This window comes from Paramacrobiotus metropolitanus, unplaced genomic scaffold (assembly GCF_019649055.1).
Source record: "Paramacrobiotus metropolitanus isolate TYO unplaced genomic scaffold, Prichtersi_v1.0 Parri_scaffold0000125, whole genome shotgun sequence".
Taxonomy (NCBI): Eukaryota; Metazoa; Tardigrada; class Eutardigrada; order Parachela; family Macrobiotidae; genus Paramacrobiotus; species Paramacrobiotus metropolitanus.
In genome coordinates this window covers 48221-66535 of record NW_026570345.1, presented here as the reverse complement: position 1 = coordinate 66535, position 18315 = coordinate 48221, and the positions used below count along the sequence as shown (strand labels likewise).

The 18315-nt window shown below is 44.4% G+C and overlaps 4 protein-coding genes across 5 annotated transcripts; 1 reads left to right on the top strand and 3 right to left on the bottom strand.

Moving 5' to 3' along the window:
* Positions 1-578: 578 nt before the first annotated feature.
* Positions 579-4134, top strand: LOC129598593 (liver carboxylesterase 1F-like). Of its 2 annotated transcripts, XM_055496573.1 has the most exons (11): positions 579-683; positions 882-1077; positions 1151-1370; positions 1440-1529; positions 1668-1853; positions 2027-2228; positions 2597-2744; positions 2814-3013; positions 3180-3315; positions 3395-3518; positions 3645-4134. In XM_055496573.1, exons 2-6 carry the CDS (start codon positions 895-897, stop codon positions 2167-2169), a joined length of 822 nt encoding a protein of 273 aa, XP_055352548.1. In that variant the 5' UTR covers positions 579-683; positions 882-894; the 3' UTR covers positions 2170-2228; positions 2597-2744; positions 2814-3013; positions 3180-3315; positions 3395-3518; positions 3645-4134. The 2 variants fall into 2 exon arrangements, with proteins under 2 accessions (XP_055352548.1, XP_055352547.1); XM_055496572.1 differs by having other exon boundaries at positions 650-1077.
* On the bottom strand, positions 3931-5450 carry LOC129598592 (salivary glue protein Sgs-3-like). Its single transcript, XM_055496570.1, has one exon. It carries the CDS (start codon positions 5412-5414, stop codon positions 4170-4172), a length of 1245 nt encoding a protein of 414 aa, XP_055352545.1. The 5' UTR covers positions 5415-5450; the 3' UTR covers positions 3931-4169.
* Positions 5451-5584: 134 nt separating this feature from the next.
* Positions 5585-10393, bottom strand: LOC129598589 (uncharacterized). The gene is made up of 13 exons (XM_055496567.1): positions 10287-10393; positions 10082-10204; positions 9735-9870; positions 9441-9667; positions 9045-9208; positions 8905-8974; positions 7704-8333; positions 7420-7506; positions 7211-7342; positions 6646-7002; positions 6250-6320; positions 5991-6168; positions 5585-5933 (listed from the first exon to the last, which is right to left on the bottom strand). Exons 1-13 carry the CDS (start codon positions 10354-10356, stop codon positions 5734-5736), a joined length of 2445 nt encoding a protein of 814 aa, XP_055352542.1. The 5' UTR covers positions 10357-10393; the 3' UTR covers positions 5585-5733.
* Positions 10394-14496: 4103 nt separating this feature from the next.
* Positions 14497-17956, bottom strand: LOC129598590 (uncharacterized). The gene is made up of 16 exons (XM_055496568.1): positions 17822-17956; positions 17628-17732; positions 17381-17516; positions 17136-17287; positions 16977-17054; positions 16819-16907; positions 16614-16697; positions 16499-16556; positions 16155-16433; positions 15775-15906; positions 15565-15700; positions 15357-15497; positions 15156-15244; positions 15004-15089; positions 14799-14946; positions 14497-14739 (listed from the first exon to the last, which is right to left on the bottom strand). The coding sequence occupies exons 1-16, from the start codon at positions 17877-17879 to the stop codon at positions 14636-14638; spliced, it is 1875 nt and encodes a 624-aa protein (XP_055352543.1). The 5' UTR covers positions 17880-17956; the 3' UTR covers positions 14497-14635.
* Positions 17957-18315: the final 359 nt, after the last annotated feature.

Below are 18315 nucleotides of genomic sequence, written 5' to 3'. Positions count from 1 at the left end.
AACGGCTAAGCAGAAATTTTCCAAAAAGTGACCACACTTGGCTGAATAACCCTCTGTACGCACAAATGAGCCAAGTACTGTACTAGTATTGTAAGTACCCTACTTGTATTCATTTTTGTGGAAAAAAAATCAGCCAAATATGAGCGACCGACGGAAAGTAGAGTTACATCGGTTGGTCAGTTGCAGGCATGACCTGACGGTCCCATGGACAAAGAGTATTGTCTTAACTTTTCGTACAAATGGTCTACAGCAGTAGTCTAGCGTCTTAGGCTCTGTAAAATCCAACACACCACTGATTGCACAACTGAAACAGCTTTTCGCCATGTCGGTGAAGACGTTTATTTATTCTAATTGACACAACTGAAAGCACGAAGCGTAGCGCCATAATACTCACAACATGTTAATAAAATGTTTTTATAGGTTTAATTGTACTGGTGGTATACTGTAAACGTTGCGTAATTTGATGATCTTAGCAGGCCATAAAGAAACTCCTACAAAGAAGTGTAACACATCGTAAGTGAGATAGATCAGTAACCCAAGTAACTGCAAGCGATTGTTCACTAGACCGTACCATACAGAATCATTTAGGCTTTGCAGTTAAAAATAAGCGTTTTACAGAGCCTTGCACGGTCTGCTGTGAACGTTTTGCGCCAAAATGTTGCATGATGCTGTAAACTAGGCACGTAAGTGTGGTAATGCAAAACGATTTATCACATGTCTCGTGCGGTATCATGTCCGTTCTAGATATGGGCGGCTTTAGAAAAATTTCTCGGTTATTATAACGTCAGTATAATCCCTGAGAAATTCCTGTGTCGATGCTTTTTATTGTGTTTGTCAAAATATTCAGCGATAAAACTTTTATTCTTTTGCTGTTATTTAAGACACAGCAGGGAAATGCCGGCGCAGTTTACCGTTTCACTGTTTTTATCTGTGTATGTAAACTGCCTATCAGCTCGACAAATCGAAGTCGTCCCAGGCGCAAGCGTTGTCGGCGAGCCGTACGTGTCGGTTAACAATCCCAAGACTGTCGGATATGTTTATTACGGCATTCGCTATGGAACTGCTCGGCGTTTCGAAGTAAAGTTGTCGAGTACATATAATTCTATTAATAATAATCAGCTTTTGTTAACTGAACCCCTTCGTTGCGCAGCATTCCAAGGAAAATCAGGATTACTCTTACTTGCGCAATGCTTCGAGGCTGCGACAAGGTCCCATTTGTCCCCAAGGACCATTGCCAGCGGCATGGGGCAGCAACGCCAATAAGACTATGAGCGAAGACTGTCTGTATCTGGATATCTACGTGCCGCCTGTAAAGTCCCAGAAAGATGTCTTCCCGGTTATGATGTGGATTTATGGCGGCGGATTTCAGCGTAAACATTTTGGCTAACTTTAAGAAAACTTGTGCGTAACCCAGCGGCTTATCATCAGTGCTATTACAGTGGGGTATAAGGACGATTACAACGCTACACAGTTGGCAGAAGAAACCCAAACTGTCGTTGTCACCATCAACTACCGGCTGTCGGTCTTCGGTAAATACGAATAAAAAACATTAGTCTTTAAACTATCTTATATGGTAAACGGGACTGAATTACACGAAAAAATTTTTAAATTATAACAAGTACAAAGTAACTAAACGGAAAACCTTTGGAACGATTGTTTAAAAACAGGTTTTTTAAGCACCGGTGACGATGCTGCCAGTGGTAATTACGGCCTTGGTGACTGCAAATTGGCTGTGCAATGGATTAAAAACCATATTGCCAAGTTCCATGGTGACCCGAAGGGCATCACGATATTTGGTGAAAGCGCTGGTGCGTTCGCCACTTCCGCCATGCTTCTCGATGCCAATGTTCGGAGTAAGTAACCGGATAATCGGTGCAATAATATGTAATACTGTTTAGCTGTTTAATTGCACGTTGCACATATTTTTGCATATCTCTGACATATATGAGTGGTTATTTCGTTGAGTGTTACAGTACCAGGTAGTGTCGTGTCTGAATGCAGCGATTACGCTATTTGGCATCCCTAGAATCCATACGGGCCTCCGTATCATTCAGCGGAAGTATTCTTATCGATTCGATTTATGTCCGCGAACCAAAGAGAGATGCTGTGGAACTTGCCGGGCAGGTTGGCTGTCCCTTCGATGCTTCAAAGTTCTTATCGACTGCTTGAAACGTCAGCCGGTGAAGAAGCTGCTCGATTCGGCAAAACTGTTTGAATTCGGCAACCCGGTGAGTGCAAGCGGCTCTGTCACACTGCAATTATGTAGGAAGGCAGAAACATATGTTACGTTTAATCTAATATTATTCTGAATACTATCCTGTCACGGAGCGTAGCATGTTTTTACTAGATTCTTTCCAATTTCATTTACTGTAATTTACAAATTTACTGACAAAATAAAAAAGCTTCTTTGCCTATTTTTTCAATTTTAATTCGGTAATAAAAAAGTGCTTCGTTTATTGGTAAACAAAATTGTAAATAATTATGCAATTGTTATCTGTATCAATTTTTGAAATATGCGTACGACGAAAAGCGTTTTTCAATGGACGGGTGGTTCGCTTGAAATAACAGAACATCGATTAATTACAATCATTTTCAGCGGATGTTTCCATACGCTTTAGTGATCGACGGCATCCATCTGAAGGACATCCCATTCCAGGCCGTCCAAGCAGCAGCAGTCGACGCATCAAAGGGTCCCGGAATTATTACGGGATATTTACACGAGGACGCTTCAATGATTTTAAGCAGTACCAAACGCGTCGTAATGACATTCCGATTGGGAATCACTTGTCTCTGATTCCTACATGTATTTGCAGTTATTCATCCAGAACTGTTCAATCCAAAAACACCTGTTAATTTCGGCCAAATCATACTCATGATCGCCAAGGAATTTCTGCCCAACGGCGGCGCGCCAAATTGCACCACACCGAACCTCGATTTGGCGAAAACAGTGGCTGATCATTACAATCTGTCCGCATCTGATGATCGATCGACAACGCTGTGGAAGTTGTATTATGTGAGACAGTATATCGAACTAAGCGCAGCTGCTTTAAAATGTTATTCAACAATTACATGTATTCCTGCAGAGGGCCTTGTTGGTCGAATCGCGGGCCAACCAGTTTAATTTTAATTATGTAAAGAAGATCAAATGGATACATCACATTATGAGCAAAATTTTGCAGCTGGCTACCGATGCACTAATGGGCTACCCGGCCGGCAAGGAAGTCCGGTTTTATGAAGCTGAACGAGCTCCTAATGTAAACGGAGCAGCGACAACCCTGTTTCGACTCAACTACAATCCGGACTGGAATAACTTAGGTGTGTTGACCTTATGTAATATTACAGTTCAAAATCATTTACAACTGATTGCTGTACAAGTGGACTTATTACTGTGCAGGTGCATTTCATACATTTGACGTCAGCAACATATTTTACCCGTCCCAACAGTTGCCACATTTGAAACCTAATAAACAGGTCATCAGTAGTATTCGCCAGATGCTGCAAGATGTCGCATATATAGGGTAGGGTTAATATATTTCGAAACACTTATTTGCCGCTAAACTTTTACCAGCGTGTTGCACAAACAGGAAAACAAATCGTTCTAACAAATATGATTGACAATAACCATTGTGGTTACTTACTGTTAGAAGAATTATTGGGTCCCGTTCAAAACAGCGGCCTCAGTTCTTCGAGCTGACCCAAGCGGGACAACTGGAAAGCAGCAGTGCCGACACCGGCGCCATGGTGGACTTTTGGGACGGCATCGTTGAAGCCCATAAGACCTACAGCGAGCAGTGCGGTAAAGCGCCCTGGCACGTCATGCCCATGGGACGCTCATCGAACGTTCAACCACGGCGTGACGGTTACGCTAGCGCGTATTAGATCGAATTATGTACCGGCATTTGCAGACGATGTATGTAAACGATTGTCTGCTAACCATTTGTTCGTATCATAAGATCTAATAAGAGTACATGACCGTTGCTATACTGCTGAACAGTAATGGGTGAGGTTTGCTACAACTAGCAATAAGATTGTGTGAACTTTGAAGAATGTTATAATAAATGAAATCGCTTAGGCAAATAAATAAGCTTCAGATTGAGAAATACAGCGCCACAAAATAATTTACTAAAAACCGCTGATTACACGTCGATTTTTGAAAATTAAAATAGCATCTAGTAAAACGCTCGTCCTTCATTGGATCTCGAGTTGGATGCAGCTCGAGATGGCGTAGAGCAAAGCGTATTCGCTACGATGGCAGTCTGCCCGTTGCTATTCGGACTGAGCGTTGCCTGCACCGAAACCGTGGTTGGCGCAAAAGGCAAAGCGTTGACATTGAAGCAGACTGTCGTCGTTTCTTGGTTGCTCTGCGTGGTCATCGATGCCGCTGTCGTGGTAAACTCAGTCGTCGGTGCCGGTGTTGGGGAGTTCGTTGAAAACGTGACGGGCGGTGCCGTCAGCATCGGTGTCGGCGGTGGCGTTACCATAGGTGTTGGCGGATTAGTTACAACGGTCACAGGTGGTAACGTACCGGCGGAAGTTGCCACCGTCGTGATTGTCGCTTTCGTGGTTGCAGTAAACTGCGTACTGGCGGTGGTAGATATGGATGTTCGGGTCGTTGGAGTCCCGATTGTTGGCGGATTCGTCGACTTACTGGTCACACTAACTGTCGTCGGTTTCGATGTCAGAGGCGTTGTTGGTGTCGAAGGCTCTGTTGTAGTCGGAGTTGATATTACGGTCGACTTCGTTGTGGGTCGGGTCGGGGTCGGCTTGGTATTCAACGCTGCAGTGGTCGCTTTCGCCGTGGTTGTCGTAGGTTTCGTTGTGGCAACGGTAGTTGTTGGCTTAGATGTTACCGGAGTCGTTGGTTTCGTGGTCGGCTTTTGCGTTGTCGTAGGTGCTACAGTTGAGGGTGATGTTGGTTTGGACGTGGTTGGTTTGGTTGTCGTGCTTGGGGTAGTCGCCTTAATTGTGGTCGGGGTTTTGGTGGTGACGGGAATGGTTGTTGCCGGTTTCGTGGTGGGTTTTGTGGTAGCAGATGTGGTTGGTTTCGCTGTTACTGGGGAAGTCTTGGTAGTCGTGACAGTGGTTTGCGGTGTTGTTGGTGTCGTCGGTGGCTTTGTTGTGGTAGGCGTGGGCTTTGCTGTTGTGGGTTTTGTGGTGGTTGGGGTCGTCATTCTCGTTGTGGGCTTGGTTGTTGTAGCCGCTGGTTTCGATGTGGTTGTAGTTGGTTTAGCGGTGGTTGGTGTCGTCGTTGCTTTTGTTGTAGCGATGGCTGTTGCTGGTCTGGTCGTCGGTTTCGTTGTAGTCGCGGCGGTTGTTGGCTTGGTTGTCGTCGGTTTTGTTGTTGTCGCGGTGGTTGTTGGCTTCGTTGTCGTCGGTTTCGTGGTCGCCTTTGTTGTGGTAGGTGTTGTCGTCATCTTTGTTGTCGTCGGTTTTCGTTAGCGTGGCGTTGTTGTTGGTCTGTCATCGGTTTCGTAGTAGTAGGTGTTGTCGTCATCTTTGTTGTCGTCGGTTTCGTAGTAGTAGGTGTTGTTGTCGGCTTCGTTGTTGTCGGTGTTGTTGTGGGCTTTGTCGTCGTTTTTGTCGTTGTCGGCTTGGTAGTCGTTGGAGTCGTTGCCGACTTGGTTGTCGTTGGCGTCGTGGTCGTCTTGGTGGTGGTTGGTGTGGTTGTCGTTTTTGTTGTTGTCGGTTTCGTTGTAGGCGGCGTCGTCGTTTGGGTGGTCGGTTTCGTCGTTGTCACCGTCGTCGTCTTGGGTGTTGTGGGGTTGGCTTAGTCGTCGTTTTGGTTGTGGTGGACGGTGTTGTCGATGTGGTTGTCGTAGTGGGCTTTGTCGTCGTTGTTTTCGTGGTGGTTGTCGGAGAGGTCTTTGTCGTGGTCGGTTTTGTTGTGGTTGTGCTTGTGCTTGTCGTTGTTGTCGTCATGTCGAAGCATTTAACTGTAACACAGACAACACCTTGCTTGGCGTGCTTGCAGCTCAGGCATCATACGCTACCTGGATCGCACTGCTTCGCGTCGCATTTTTTATTTTTATCGGATTTGTATGCCGTCATGATTTCATGGCAGTCGCCTTCCGACAGATAGTCCAGCATGGGAATACGGTACGGCGGATTCTTTACTTTGAACGCTTCTAATCCCGGTTTGGCGAACACTTCCGGTTGATTATGCGTGACCTTTCGAACGGAACCGGAATCCCGTGTTCATATGATTATACAATAATATTATGTTCCTTCTTTTATAACTGCTGGCCTTACCGAGCAATAGTCGTACTTGAATGAACTCGTCGCTGTGCTCCAGTCATATTTGTCATAAGCAAATTCCATCCCTTTAAAATTACACAAAATTGTTTAATTTGCACTGAAACAAGCAACTAATCAGCCATTTACAGAGTCTGTAGATTAATTTTAAATGCACAATAAATATGGTACTATCCACTTAAATTCATGGAATAGTTACATTTACAATGTATATCTGTACGTTCCGTATGTGCAACCGTTTTTTTTATTAAAATTACTTTTAGTTATATAGTTATTCTACTGTATGTTCAGGTATACATGCATAACACGTTTAGATACACAATAAATATTTACTGTTAATTATACAGACATGAGAGTGTCGCCATCGAAAGCGCTTTACTGACTTTGACTAACCGTCCTGTATATTATCCTTAATAATTTCGATAAAATCATCGCGATCCGGGCGCTGATGCTCCGTCCGCTGGCCGAGAACAAGAGCAAAGTATTTCAGGATGTTGTACTTGGTCCCGCCCAGACAGCCTTGTGTTCCGCGCGCCAATACCATGCGCTGTTCCTTGCCGGACATGAATTCCTTGTAAATGCCGGGAAAAGAATAGCACTGCTTCTCATCCGCTCCGTCGTCGGTCACCGGTGTGATCTTCAGCTTGAATTCTTCGAGGTCAGGAGAGACCGGCTCAAATTTTATACAGCCTTTCAAGTTGGCGGTCACGGTGTTGATGGCTCTCTCGATGTACTGTTTTTCCATGGGAGCTAAAGTAGTTTATTAATTAAAATGCGGCACTTTTTAATTTTAAGTAGCGTATTATTAAATTATTTAATTTAACATTTTAAATTTTGTATTTCCGTATTCTTTCTTGCAAGTTTCGCATATTTATTTGTACATTTATAACTATGTATCCGTTAGATTTTGATGTTTATACGCATACAGAGTATATGCCGAATGATATTGATGCCTTACTGTATTTGCTGTCGATGTAGTATTTGACGATACCGTCCGGCCATTTCTGATACTTTGGATCGGTGTCCGTGACGCGAAGGAATGGGCGTTTCTTTATCCGCTGGCGGGGTGCTCGCTTCTCCCGATAATGCGCTAAATTTTTAAATAAATAACCAAACATTAACCCCAGCAAATCAGAAACTCGATTATATGGAAAAATAATTACGCACCCGGTGCTTCGAAAACGTTATTGAAAAGCTCTAGGTTGTCGCCGCGAAATGATGCCCTGCTTTGGAAACGATCGATTCCAGAGTTTCCTACAAAAAACGTTGCCTTGCTGAAATTTGTAATCTGGGTTATTTCATCGTATTTCGCGGTAGGCACGGTTAATGCTTTATACCAGTAAAATGAACTTATGCGCATTTAAACACTTAACACTTAATTAACACTTAAACACTTAACACGCATTTAAACACTTTATTGTACGCATTTAAACACTAATTTAGTATTTTACCGATCTGCGTTGTGCATGTGGTGGTCGCCACTGGCGCTCCGGTAACGCTGGGTTGGAGTGTCGTAACCGCCGCAAATTGCACGGGTGCCGTTACCGTCGGCATTGTGTAGCAGATGGTGGTCGTGGGATCGGTGACCGATACCGTGGTGGTCACTTCCGGTGGCGCCGTCGGGAATGGCGGAAAGGTCTGCGGTGCCGGTGTAGTAATGGAAAGATTTGGGTCAAACGTTGGGAACGGCTGGAACGTTTGGAATGGTGGAAAGGTCTGCCCCGTAGGAAAGGGCTCAAAGGTAAGCGGTGCCGGTGTGGTAGCGGGAGGATTGGGGCCAAATGTGGGAAAAGGTGGGAAAGTTGGGAACGGTGGGAAGGTCTGTCCCGTAGGAAAGGGCTGAAAGGTCATAGGTGCCGGTGTGGTTGCCGGCGGATTGGGGTCAAACGTGGGGAAAAGCGGGAATGTAGGAAGCGGAGGGAAAGTGGGAAATGTAGGAAACGGCTGGAATGTCTGGAAGGGTGGAACCGGTGGAGGAGGCGGAAACGTGGGGAATGTCGGGAACGTTGGGATTGTTGGGTTGGGTGCGAATGTGGGAAAGGTGGCAGGGTTAGCCGGTGGAACTTCGGCAGCACAGTTGACTAAAATAAATGACGAAGTCAAATTAAAAACACTCTGTTTAACAGTATTTGTACGTGAATTCTGTAGATTAGCACAGCAATTCAGCAGATCAGCAGCGATAAGTATTGTTCAACGCCAATGCTACAAAAAACACAGTTTATATAATTTACGATTACTAAGTATATATCAGCTGGATTACAGAATGAACACTTAACACGTAATTTGCCGCATATACTGTACTATTTTGTTCGAATCAGCTCTGGTTTTATTTCATAGAGCATAACATGCATACAGCATAACTATGGTTTACCACACATTGTAATAAAAAAGGTGTTGATAAATTTTGTCTTCAATAAATTTAAAAAGTGTCTGGAATTCATTGTGTTCACGTACCTATTAATAATACTAATATTAGTAATAAACGTATTAATTATAGTAATTATTTAATCAGCAAAGTAACATATTTTTAAGCGTTACTCCACCACGGCCGCAAACGGCACCGATGGCCAGGAGGTAACTAAACGTAGCAAAAATTTTATTACGAATAAATTTTGCTTGCTATTCTCGATTGCCTAGTTTTTCGGTACGTACGCTTGGCACATCGTTCAGTCGGGCATCCATAGAGATCCATCAACTCTTGACAGTCGCATTCACTTAATCGCTGGAATATATCAGGCAACACCTGACGTCTGAGCAAACTTTCTTCATGTTTATTTACCGCCTACACTTACCTCCAGCTGGGGAATAAAATGCGGCGGCTGGAGCACAGTGAACGCCGGCTGTCCCGTTTGGGAATATTCGTACTCCGACGCGTGGGTAATGGAGCAGTAATCATACATGCACACCGAGAACGCCTCGGTAGTTTCGTATTTTCTATACGCGTGCTGCAGCATCGCTGTAAAAAACACGGAAACTGTTAAATCTGCTACACTGCAACATAGTAAATTAATAAATATTCTGATTTTTTCTACAGGTCTATACGCGTGCTGCAGCATCGCTGTCAAAAACACGGAAACTGTTAAATCTGCTACACTGCAACATAGTAAATTAATAAATATTCTGATTTTTTCTGGTGAAGATCAAAATTTCAAGCTTAATTTTTATTTAATTTTCTTAGTCGAACTTACGGTTAATAACTGCGCTAGGATTCAGGGCAATATACAAATCGCGATCTGGACGCTGATATTCATTACGTTTCCCCAGTACAATCGCGAATAGTTTCATGACCCGGTGAAGGCTGTTCAGGCATCCATGCTGGCCCCGCGTGATAACCAGGCGCTGTTCGACATCGCCGCGCCGGTACTGCATTTCCGCCATTCCCGGCAACGAATAGCAGTACTCGGCTAAGGAGTCACTACAATAGTGTACAACCCAGAATTACATGAAGACAATAATCGGCTCCTGGATTATGCGGCACATACTTGTCAAAATTTCTCGGTGTTATGCGCAGCTTAAACCGCGGATCATTGGGCAGTACCTCGACGAATGTGGCGCACATGTGGATGTCGGACATTACGCGCAGTAACCCGCGTCGAATTAACACCAATTCCGTATCATCTATGCAACAGGAATTTAACGCATGTTATGATCATCGAAATACTCAAACTACCCAAAATATGCATTATAAAACCCTTCAACGCAAAAATAATCATACAAAATTATAAATAAAATAAAAATAAGACTAAATATAATTACATTACTCAAATTTTACTTAGCAAATATTTGTACAACAGTTTTTATCAGATGCGTTATAAATAAAAGCACTCACTGTACGCTCCCGGCTCGATATAATAAAGCGCCGTGTTATTTGGCCACTTTTGGAATACATAATTCACGTTGACCGTTCGCAGTCCTGAATGGGTATGGCTGGAACTGTTGTGCATCCGAGCACCTATATTTATTGAAAAAAATCACTTAAAAATAGTTCTTCCAATAGTAGTTTTATAAATAAATAGTTTTACAATCAAACTAACCGTCAGCATGCCATAATGTGATCACGATGACCAATAGGACGTTCAAAATGGAATTTTCGATGGCCGCCATTCTTTCGCTCTGCTAACGTGCAAATTTTTCCCCGGATCAGTAAACTGAGATCACAAGGTGGATTTCCGTTGGATACATTTGCGAACACGAACGCTATTACGTTTAATAATCGCTGGATAATGGATTCTAGCGGCATGTCAAGTGTTTCTCACCAGACTCAGCATTGTGATTTTATAATGAATACAGTCATGCAGACACCCGACAAACGACGCGCTACCATGTAAGTCGCGTTCTTCGGTTTGCCGGTTTAAATAATTTATTAATCTTTCGCTTGGGAACACCGGAATTTTTTGACAATATTTGCCATAATTTTTCGGGGGAATTTACATAATGCTTCCTTCAGTCCCGTGAGAGACACCACAAATAACACCGGATCTAGTGTACCCTGTACGACAAACAACACCGACGCCACCTCATCCAGGAAAGAGACATCCAGCTCGGTTAGATCGTTGACCAAGTAGTAGATATCCGTCGGTACCCAGCACACCAGCACACTGATGGTCAAGCAGGTCAGCGCACTGAACGCCTCGCTATTTCTGGTGCCAGATGTTACTAGTTTAGTGCTGTGGGCGATTTTCTGGCGCTTGTGGTGGAAATACCACAACAACGGATAGGCGCAGACGACAATCGCGGTCGGAATGACGTAGAGGGTGACGATGACCACGCCGTTCCACGCCGATATGGCGGTGACATTAGTCTGCAGAAATTCACACAACTTTGTTTGCCAGAACAAAAACTACAATTTTTACAAGGTTTTACGCAGAAAGTGATGCCAGAAGAATTATGTGCAAAAAATCAGGAGCATGTTATTTCGCCGCAAAATTAAGTAAACCCCCCGAGTAATGCACAATGCGTTACACAGTAATGCCATTCCAAAAATACTATCTGTACAATGTAATTAACAGAGAGTTTGGCCTCAGTGATTTGGCCTGCAGAATTATAAACCACTCCCGGAAAAGTAAATCAATTTGCAGGATTTTCTGCGTAGCCGTTTGCCGGGAAACTTTTGACAAAATTCATCAAATTATCTGGCTTTCTATTTTATGAAATCCTTGTGGAATAAAATGGAGTTTAATAAAAGAAACTATATTGTCTCGTTCATTATAAGTATTCATCGAAAACTTTTCCAGAATTTTCGTTTAGCTGCCGAAAAAAACAGGATGCAGGTAATAAAGAACAAATTGTTACCTTTATGCATTTAACTGCAGAAAAACGTCAGAAAAGCTAAGGACATTTTACACGATCAGCGCGATTGAAAATTGTTCAAATGAGATAATCACGAACAATTAAGTACTGGTATCAGGACACCAGCGGTGTGCATATAATTATCACAAAATAAACTTACAATACACCCAAAAATGTGGACATTCGGCCGGTAACACAGTTCATGAATAATATAATACGGCAAACCCAGAGCATGTACATACGTCCACATTAGCACACAAATGAGAACGGCCATTTTGCCGGTATGATGGTGCCGATACGATACCGGGAAGATAAACGCCCACAGCCGGTTAATCGTGATCAGGACGTGACAGCACGTCAAACCACCGGAGAACACGGTGTTCAAGTATTCATACAGGGCACATAACGCCGGCGACAGGTTGGTCACCACACCGTGATCCAGACCCACCAATTCCAGGATGTTGAGAAGGCTGCCTTGAATGATGTTGGAAATTAAGAGACAGATGACGTAGACAGTAAATGGGGTACGGAGGGATCTCTGCAGGATGAAAGGGACAAAAACGGTAATATTCAGTAGGAGGTGCAGAACGGTGACAACGGTGTAGATGGTAAAGTACCATTCCGGCTGTGGAGGAACGATCTTGGTGCCGTTGATGTAGTGCGGAAAAATACTGCCATTTAATGTTGTCTCGTTATACGTGTACATGTCTTGTGGTTGATTAACTTTGTATTGAAAAAGAATTGAAAAAGTCAGTAACGCTTATTGTGGTTATTTGGTTCAGGGAAGCGAGTGATTCATTGGCAGCTGATAACAAGGATTAAGCAATACAACTGAGCACATCGGAGGTGTTTGACAAAGCAACATGTACCTATGTTTACTTTCAGTTGGGTTTTCGCGCAGCTGCTTTATAAGCAAACTTGGTCAAGCTTGACGTCTGATTAGCATGTTATTAAAATGACTAGGTGCCGCAGAGGGGCGGCTACTCGGTGTAAGTACTCCGTAGTCCGTACATATAACCCAAGGGACGGGTGAGCGCTTGCGCGCCGGTTTTGCGACTGAGTCAATTAATTTTTTCATATAATATGTAAATACTGATATGCCGGATTGCAAACCGATGCTGACGCAGTGACGCGTTTCTCATATATTTTGTGTGGGTTATTTCAGCTCAGCTAAACAATTTGAACAATGATGTGACGCCTTTTTCGTGACCTTGCTGAAGAGACGACGTTCTACCTAAGTTTCGCTAGTGTAGTACTGTATGTATAAACTGTAACTACAGCAGTAGTAAACTGGTAAGATGACTAAGAAACTGCATAATAACCGTTCTGGTCAGCGTAGAGTAGTTTCTTTAAAAAAACGTGATTTTTGTGACTATTGATATTTTAGCTTGCACAGTATCTTTAGAAATCTCATCTTTACGGGCAAAATATATCAAAAGGGAGCGTTTAGCAAAACCAGGGCACAAAAATAACTGACAAAATTTAGATAAGATTAATACGTGTAACGAAAAGAGTGCCGTTACATTTCTAGCATTACGGTTGTCGGTTTCTTATTTGCCGACCGGAAAGCGTACTCGAAGAAAGTGGGGTCCAGTTGTGGTCGATGGTCGTCCACTATAGTCGGAACTGAAAATAACAAAGTATGTTGCCATATGTAAACTTTTACACATCCAGTACTATTTCCTTGATCACACTGTCCAACCGCAATACCCGAGCCAGTGTTCTTAGTTGCATATAATTGTTGTAAATATTTATACCGCAACCCAAAACTTGCTTGCCTACCTTTGCTCGTTCTCGCAACGGTTGTCACTGGCGTCCCCGACTGCGCCGTACTGCTCCCTGATGCCGGTACAGCCTCCCGGGTCTGCCCGGTGGCCGGTACAGCTGTGGAGCTAGCTGCCACTGACGCAGTTACCGCTCGCGTAGACGGAGTTGTGGATCCACCAGAAGAGATAGAAACAGCCACGGTGCTGGATACTGCGCCGCTTACAGTGCTGCTGGCTCCTTGAGTAGTCGCACTGGTCGGCTGGGATGTGAGAACCGAAGAGGCCGCTGTTACAACCGATGTCGAAACCGCAAACGGCGTTGATGCTGACGTTTGGAGCGAAGATTGTCTTGTTGGGGTTACTGTAGAAGTGCTTAGGGCAACTGGTGTTATGGGTCCGGTCGGCAGCGGCGGAGTAGTAGTACTTCCGCCGGAACTGGCAACAGATGTGGCTGCAGATGTGGCAGTGCTCGCATTCGGCAATGCGGTCGCAACGGTGGAGGGCGTCGTAACTGAAGAGCTCGGGATGCTAATAGAGCTGGCAGAAGTTACAGAAGTAGTCGCAGTGATGGCGCTAGAAATAACGGGGGTGGACGGCGTTGAACTGGATGGCAATTGAGCCGCCGAAGTCAATCCCTGAGAACTGGTGGCAATGGTGGATGACGGTGTGGTAGAGCTGACGATACTTATAGTGCTGGCGGAGATAGCAGATGAGGTTTCGATGCTGGAGGTAAACATTTGCGCCGTGATGGTACTTGCTGTCGATGACGATGGAGCTGTGCTTCCCGTTGATGTACCCATAGTGGTTTGCGCTGTGCTGGTCATAACATTCGGAGAACTAGAGGGAATGTTTGCTGGTGTCGAAATCAACATGGCACTGGTTGGTCGAGACGTCGCCGCCGTCGAAGGTGGTTGTGTCGGGAGTTGGCTCGGGACTGTTGGCAGTGGAAGTGGCGGAGTGAACACTGGAGGAGTAATCACTGGCACAGGCCATTCTGGTCGCTGAGGTATCTCTGTGCAATTAAACCAGATTAACGACCAGAAATTCTAGAACCTTGCTGCTGCTGATTACCGGTATTCGGGCAACCGTTAACGGTCACCATCGTCTGGATGTTCCCCACGCTAATCCCAATCGACTGTCCGGGAGTGACGGTAAAGGTTATGGGAACATTCTGCACGGGTAACGCGTAACAAACTTGGATGTTCCCGTCCGCACCCGGTGCGACGTTTGTCGGTATCGTGATGGTAACGAACGGTGACGGTGGGTTTGGGGCGTTGGGAACGTTGTTATTCACAGCCGGAAGCGACGGGTTAATATTCACTGGCGCGTTATGGTTGTTGGGAGGAGTTCCTGGGTTTGGATACATTGCGATCCGGAGGGGAGAACACGGTGCCTGGTGGTGGCAGTGCAGGAGGGATGGCAGAACAGTTCACTATGAAAAGATTACCGGTAATTCAGAGCGTGTTTCAGTGAGATAACCGGGAAACGTACGAGGTACACATCGTTCCAACGGACAGTTGTACATGACGCTGAGCTCTTTGCAATCGCATTCCGAAAGCTTATTCAGCCGAGCGATGCGAAAAGGAGGATTCTTTACGCTGAAAGCACCTCCAGGGACCGTGCCGGAGAATTCTTCGATCTATAAATCTGAGGCATATTTTCCTCCGTTTTCTATCAAGATGAAATCAGTACTTACTCTGATATGCGTAACCGAGCAATAATCGTACGCACAGAACAATGACGCGTTTTGGAAGGTGTACTTGTCGAATAGCGATTTCATATCTGCGAATTCATAATCCACGAAGTCTTAAATGACCAGAAATTATTTATTTTATAACCTGTGGATACCTGGACTAATGTTGGCATCGTTAATGGTCAGCGCGTCATCACGATCTTGACGTTGGTGCTCGTAGCGTTTTCCCAGAACCATTGCTGCTCTACAACGGAAAAGCAGCAACGCTGACGAACGCTCGTTTTAAATAATTCAACTATCAAAACGTCAAATCAGTTCCACTAGTTAGTTAAAGATGTCCTTTATGTCAAACGTACAGGCGCAACAGAGTCTGGTTATCATTGACGCATCCATTGGGACCGGTGCGGATCAGCATCTCCTGCTCGTTTTTTCCTACACCGATGCGATCACGAGATGCTCCTGGCAACGTGTGGCAGCCGCGCGCGGGAAATGTTCCTCTTAGCAAATACATTTCATAATGAAGCTGTACACAGTACGTGCAGATACATTAAACGGTGAGCTTACGGAATACTCTCAGTTGCAGTAATCTTCACTTTAAATACGGGGGCAGTTGCTGGCACTTCTGAGAACACGATACAGCCGCCGAGTTCCGTCGACAGCTGAGTGAATGCATCCTTAATGCGCTTTTGTTCTTCAGGGGCTGAGAAGAAAAAGTGTTAAAAAGGTCAAAGCAAACAGCAGTGCAAGTCTAATAGTAAGCAATTTTCGGCTTACTATAGGACGGGTCAAGATAATACGGTACAGTGTTTCCGGGCCATTTTGCAAATTTTGGGTCAAAATTCAGTGCTCGTTGTGTTGGAACTGGGCTCAGGATCTCTCGTTTCTGACGCATGCCGAATGAGATACCTATCACAAAAAACTAACCTAGGTCTACAGAACAGTGATGGCGGGTTCGGGAAATAGCAAAAACTTCATAACAGGTTCGTGGAGTTGCGCCATTTTGAGTGCAAGTTTAATAGCACCAATATGTTACATAAATATAAATAAATACGGTACATTGTAATGCCTTTGCAAATTAGAATATATTTACTGCTAGCAATGCATAGCTTTAGTAATATATTTATTCATTGATAGTACGTAACTGCATCACTTACTGAATCCAACTGAAGGGTTTCCCATTCCTCCGGTACTGGCAGTCACTTGACATAAACCACCGGCCTGGCGCTGTTGCCCCATCGGCTCAATGGTAGTTGACACTGATCGCGACATCGCTCCGCTTGACGCAGATATGGTGTAGCAAACCCGATGCATTGTGGGAGAGGATTCCACGGATGTCCAGATAGACTGGGTGCGTATGGGTGTGGCTTGGCCGGGCGAGCATTGTTCCCGTGCGTCCATGGGCGGTGGCAGCATCTTCAGTCTCCCACAGTTCACTACAGAACACCAACTGGAAGCGATCTGTACAATGGCGGAGGAATCAGAGCAGCACAGACCTTACGTTTTTTACAATTTGGTGTGCAGCCGTAGAGTATTTTCAGATCCATACAGTCACATTCCTGACAACGGAGAGGAGAGTTAGAAACCGCTAAAGAAGATCAAACATAATGATTTACGCCTAAATGATCCAGCTGGGGGATGAAATAGGGCTCTTTCTTGACAATAAATCCCGCCGTTCCGTTGCTTGTGAAATCCATCGGCTGTTAAAATTCAAATGTGGTAAACAGTAGTGCCGCTATTCCGTGCAAGTCAATGTAAAGGTGTTACTGACTTAAACTTTTAAAATGTACGAGAAGAGCAATAACATTTAATTTGTTTTACTTGATTGTGCGTGACGCTGCAATAATCGTAATCGGAACAGGCTGAGAAGAATTCGTCGTCGGAATACTTCTTGTAAGCCACCCTCGAAGCTGTTGAAAACCAGAAAGTCACAATTGGGCACAACCCATACAGAAATACTACATAAAACATTTACGTACCGGCATCCAAATTTTCCTCATTGATGTGTACATACTCATCGCGATTTGGCCGCTGGTGTTCGTTGCGTTTGCCAAGTACTACAAATAACGAATATTGTGTAACTGACTGTGAATTAAAGGAAAGCTCACATAAGTTCGCTCGGGAATCGGGATTACTACCTAATACGAAATATTTCAGTAATGGACGAGGTCCTTGGCCCACGCAGCCTGCTGGTCCGGCCGTTAGCACCAGCGGCTGTTCCGTCCAGCCGGCTTTCTCAAAATTGGCCATCTTCCCCGGATAAGTCCGGCAGCGATCACTTAACGCGTGACTGCCAAAGAGCGCCACATATCATCCCGTTTTGTTCGCCAGGAACTGCGAAACACCGAGAGCGTAAAATCTTGAATATACGGCGCAAACCTACCGATCGTTGTTGTAAGGGGTTATCCTCAACTTAAACACCTCCGAAACGGGTGAGACTTCCACAAATACAACGCAGTCATCCAGACTGGACTGCACGATTTGCATGGCAGCTCGGACATCCTTTTCTTCCTCAGGTGCTGCAGTACTTTACTGTCTTTACAGGTAGTTATAGAAGAACAGAATAGCTATACTTGTACTAACAATATGTTCTCGTCTGCGAACATGCATAATTGAAAGCCTGTACATACTAAACAGCGGATCAATATAGAACGGCACTTGGTTGTTGGGCCACAGCGTCCATGGTAAGGATGGATTAACAAACCGACCGTTCACATTGACCCATTTGGCTTCCGCTGTCGAAATAATAAGAACATTGTCACCGTAAAGCATCGAGTACTTCTGCGGTACACAAATAGTTCTAAATGACAGAATATGCACCTACCTGCTGCAGCAAATGCATGTATGAGAAGCAGGACAAACAAGATCCTCGTAGTCTCCATTGGTACTTCCGACTTAATGATGCGGTGATTTGAGGATTGTTTTGGAACAATTATAAAATAAGAATGCCCGGACTACCACAAGCAGCGGCTCACATTGTTTCTGGCAAAACATTCACGTTGGCATGACGGATACAGCACTTGAACTCAGTCAGGCTACCCTATATATTTTGCGCATAAACGTTATCAAATAAAGCTGTTCTGGTGTTTATTAATTTTTTGTTATCCAAGTTGGTTATGTCGTAGCTGGCAGCAGCTGGCATCGATGCGAATCTGTAGAATCTTTATGTCAGTCATTTTGTATGAAAATCAAAATACAGTAGTTTCCCTTGTTTGTGCAGGAATAATGTTTTTGAAAGTACCCAAGATACCCAATTTAAACTATAATTTTGGATCTGAAACGTAAATATTGGCAATTCAGCCGCAATCCCTCTTGGTT

Bases quoted from the DNA above. Each gene is read 5' to 3' on its own strand.
- LOC129598593 (XM_055496573.1), top strand. From the start codon at position 895: ATGCCGGCGCAGTTTACCGTTTCACTGTTTTTATCTGTGTATGTAAAC. The intron at 1,078-1,150 runs GTAAAGTTGTCG...TTCGTTGCGCAG, and splicing joins GAACTGCTCGGCGTTTCGAA to CATTCCAAGGAAAATCAGGA. The intron at 1,530-1,667 runs GTAAATACGAAT...GTTTAAAAACAG, and splicing joins CTACCGGCTGTCGGTCTTCG to GTTTTTTAAGCACCGGTGAC.
- LOC129598592 (XM_055496570.1), bottom strand. From the start codon at position 5,414: ATGACGACAACACCTACCACAACAAAGGCGACCACGAAACCGACGACA.
- LOC129598589 (XM_055496567.1), bottom strand. From the start codon at position 10,356: ATGGCGGCCATCGAAAATTCCATTTTGAACGTCCTATTGGTCATCGTG. The intron at 10,205-10,286 runs GTTAGTTTGATT...CAATAAATATAG, and splicing joins CACATTATGGCATGCTGACG to GTGCTCGGATGCACAACAGT. The intron at 6,321-6,645 runs GTTAGTCAAAGT...GTAATTTTAAAG, and splicing joins TAAGGATAATATACAGGACG to GGATGGAATTTGCTTATGAC.
- LOC129598590 (XM_055496568.1), bottom strand. From the start codon at position 17,879: ATGGAGACTACGAGGATCTTGTTTGTCCTGCTTCTCATACATGCATTT. The intron at 17,055-17,135 runs GTAGTAATCCCG...CGTTATTTGTAG, and splicing joins ACTGAAATATTTCGTATTAG to TACTTGGCAAACGCAACGAA. The intron at 14,947-15,003 runs GTAAGTACTGAT...TCAGATTTATAG, and splicing joins GCTCGGTTACGCATATCAGA to ATCGAAGAATTCTCCGGCAC.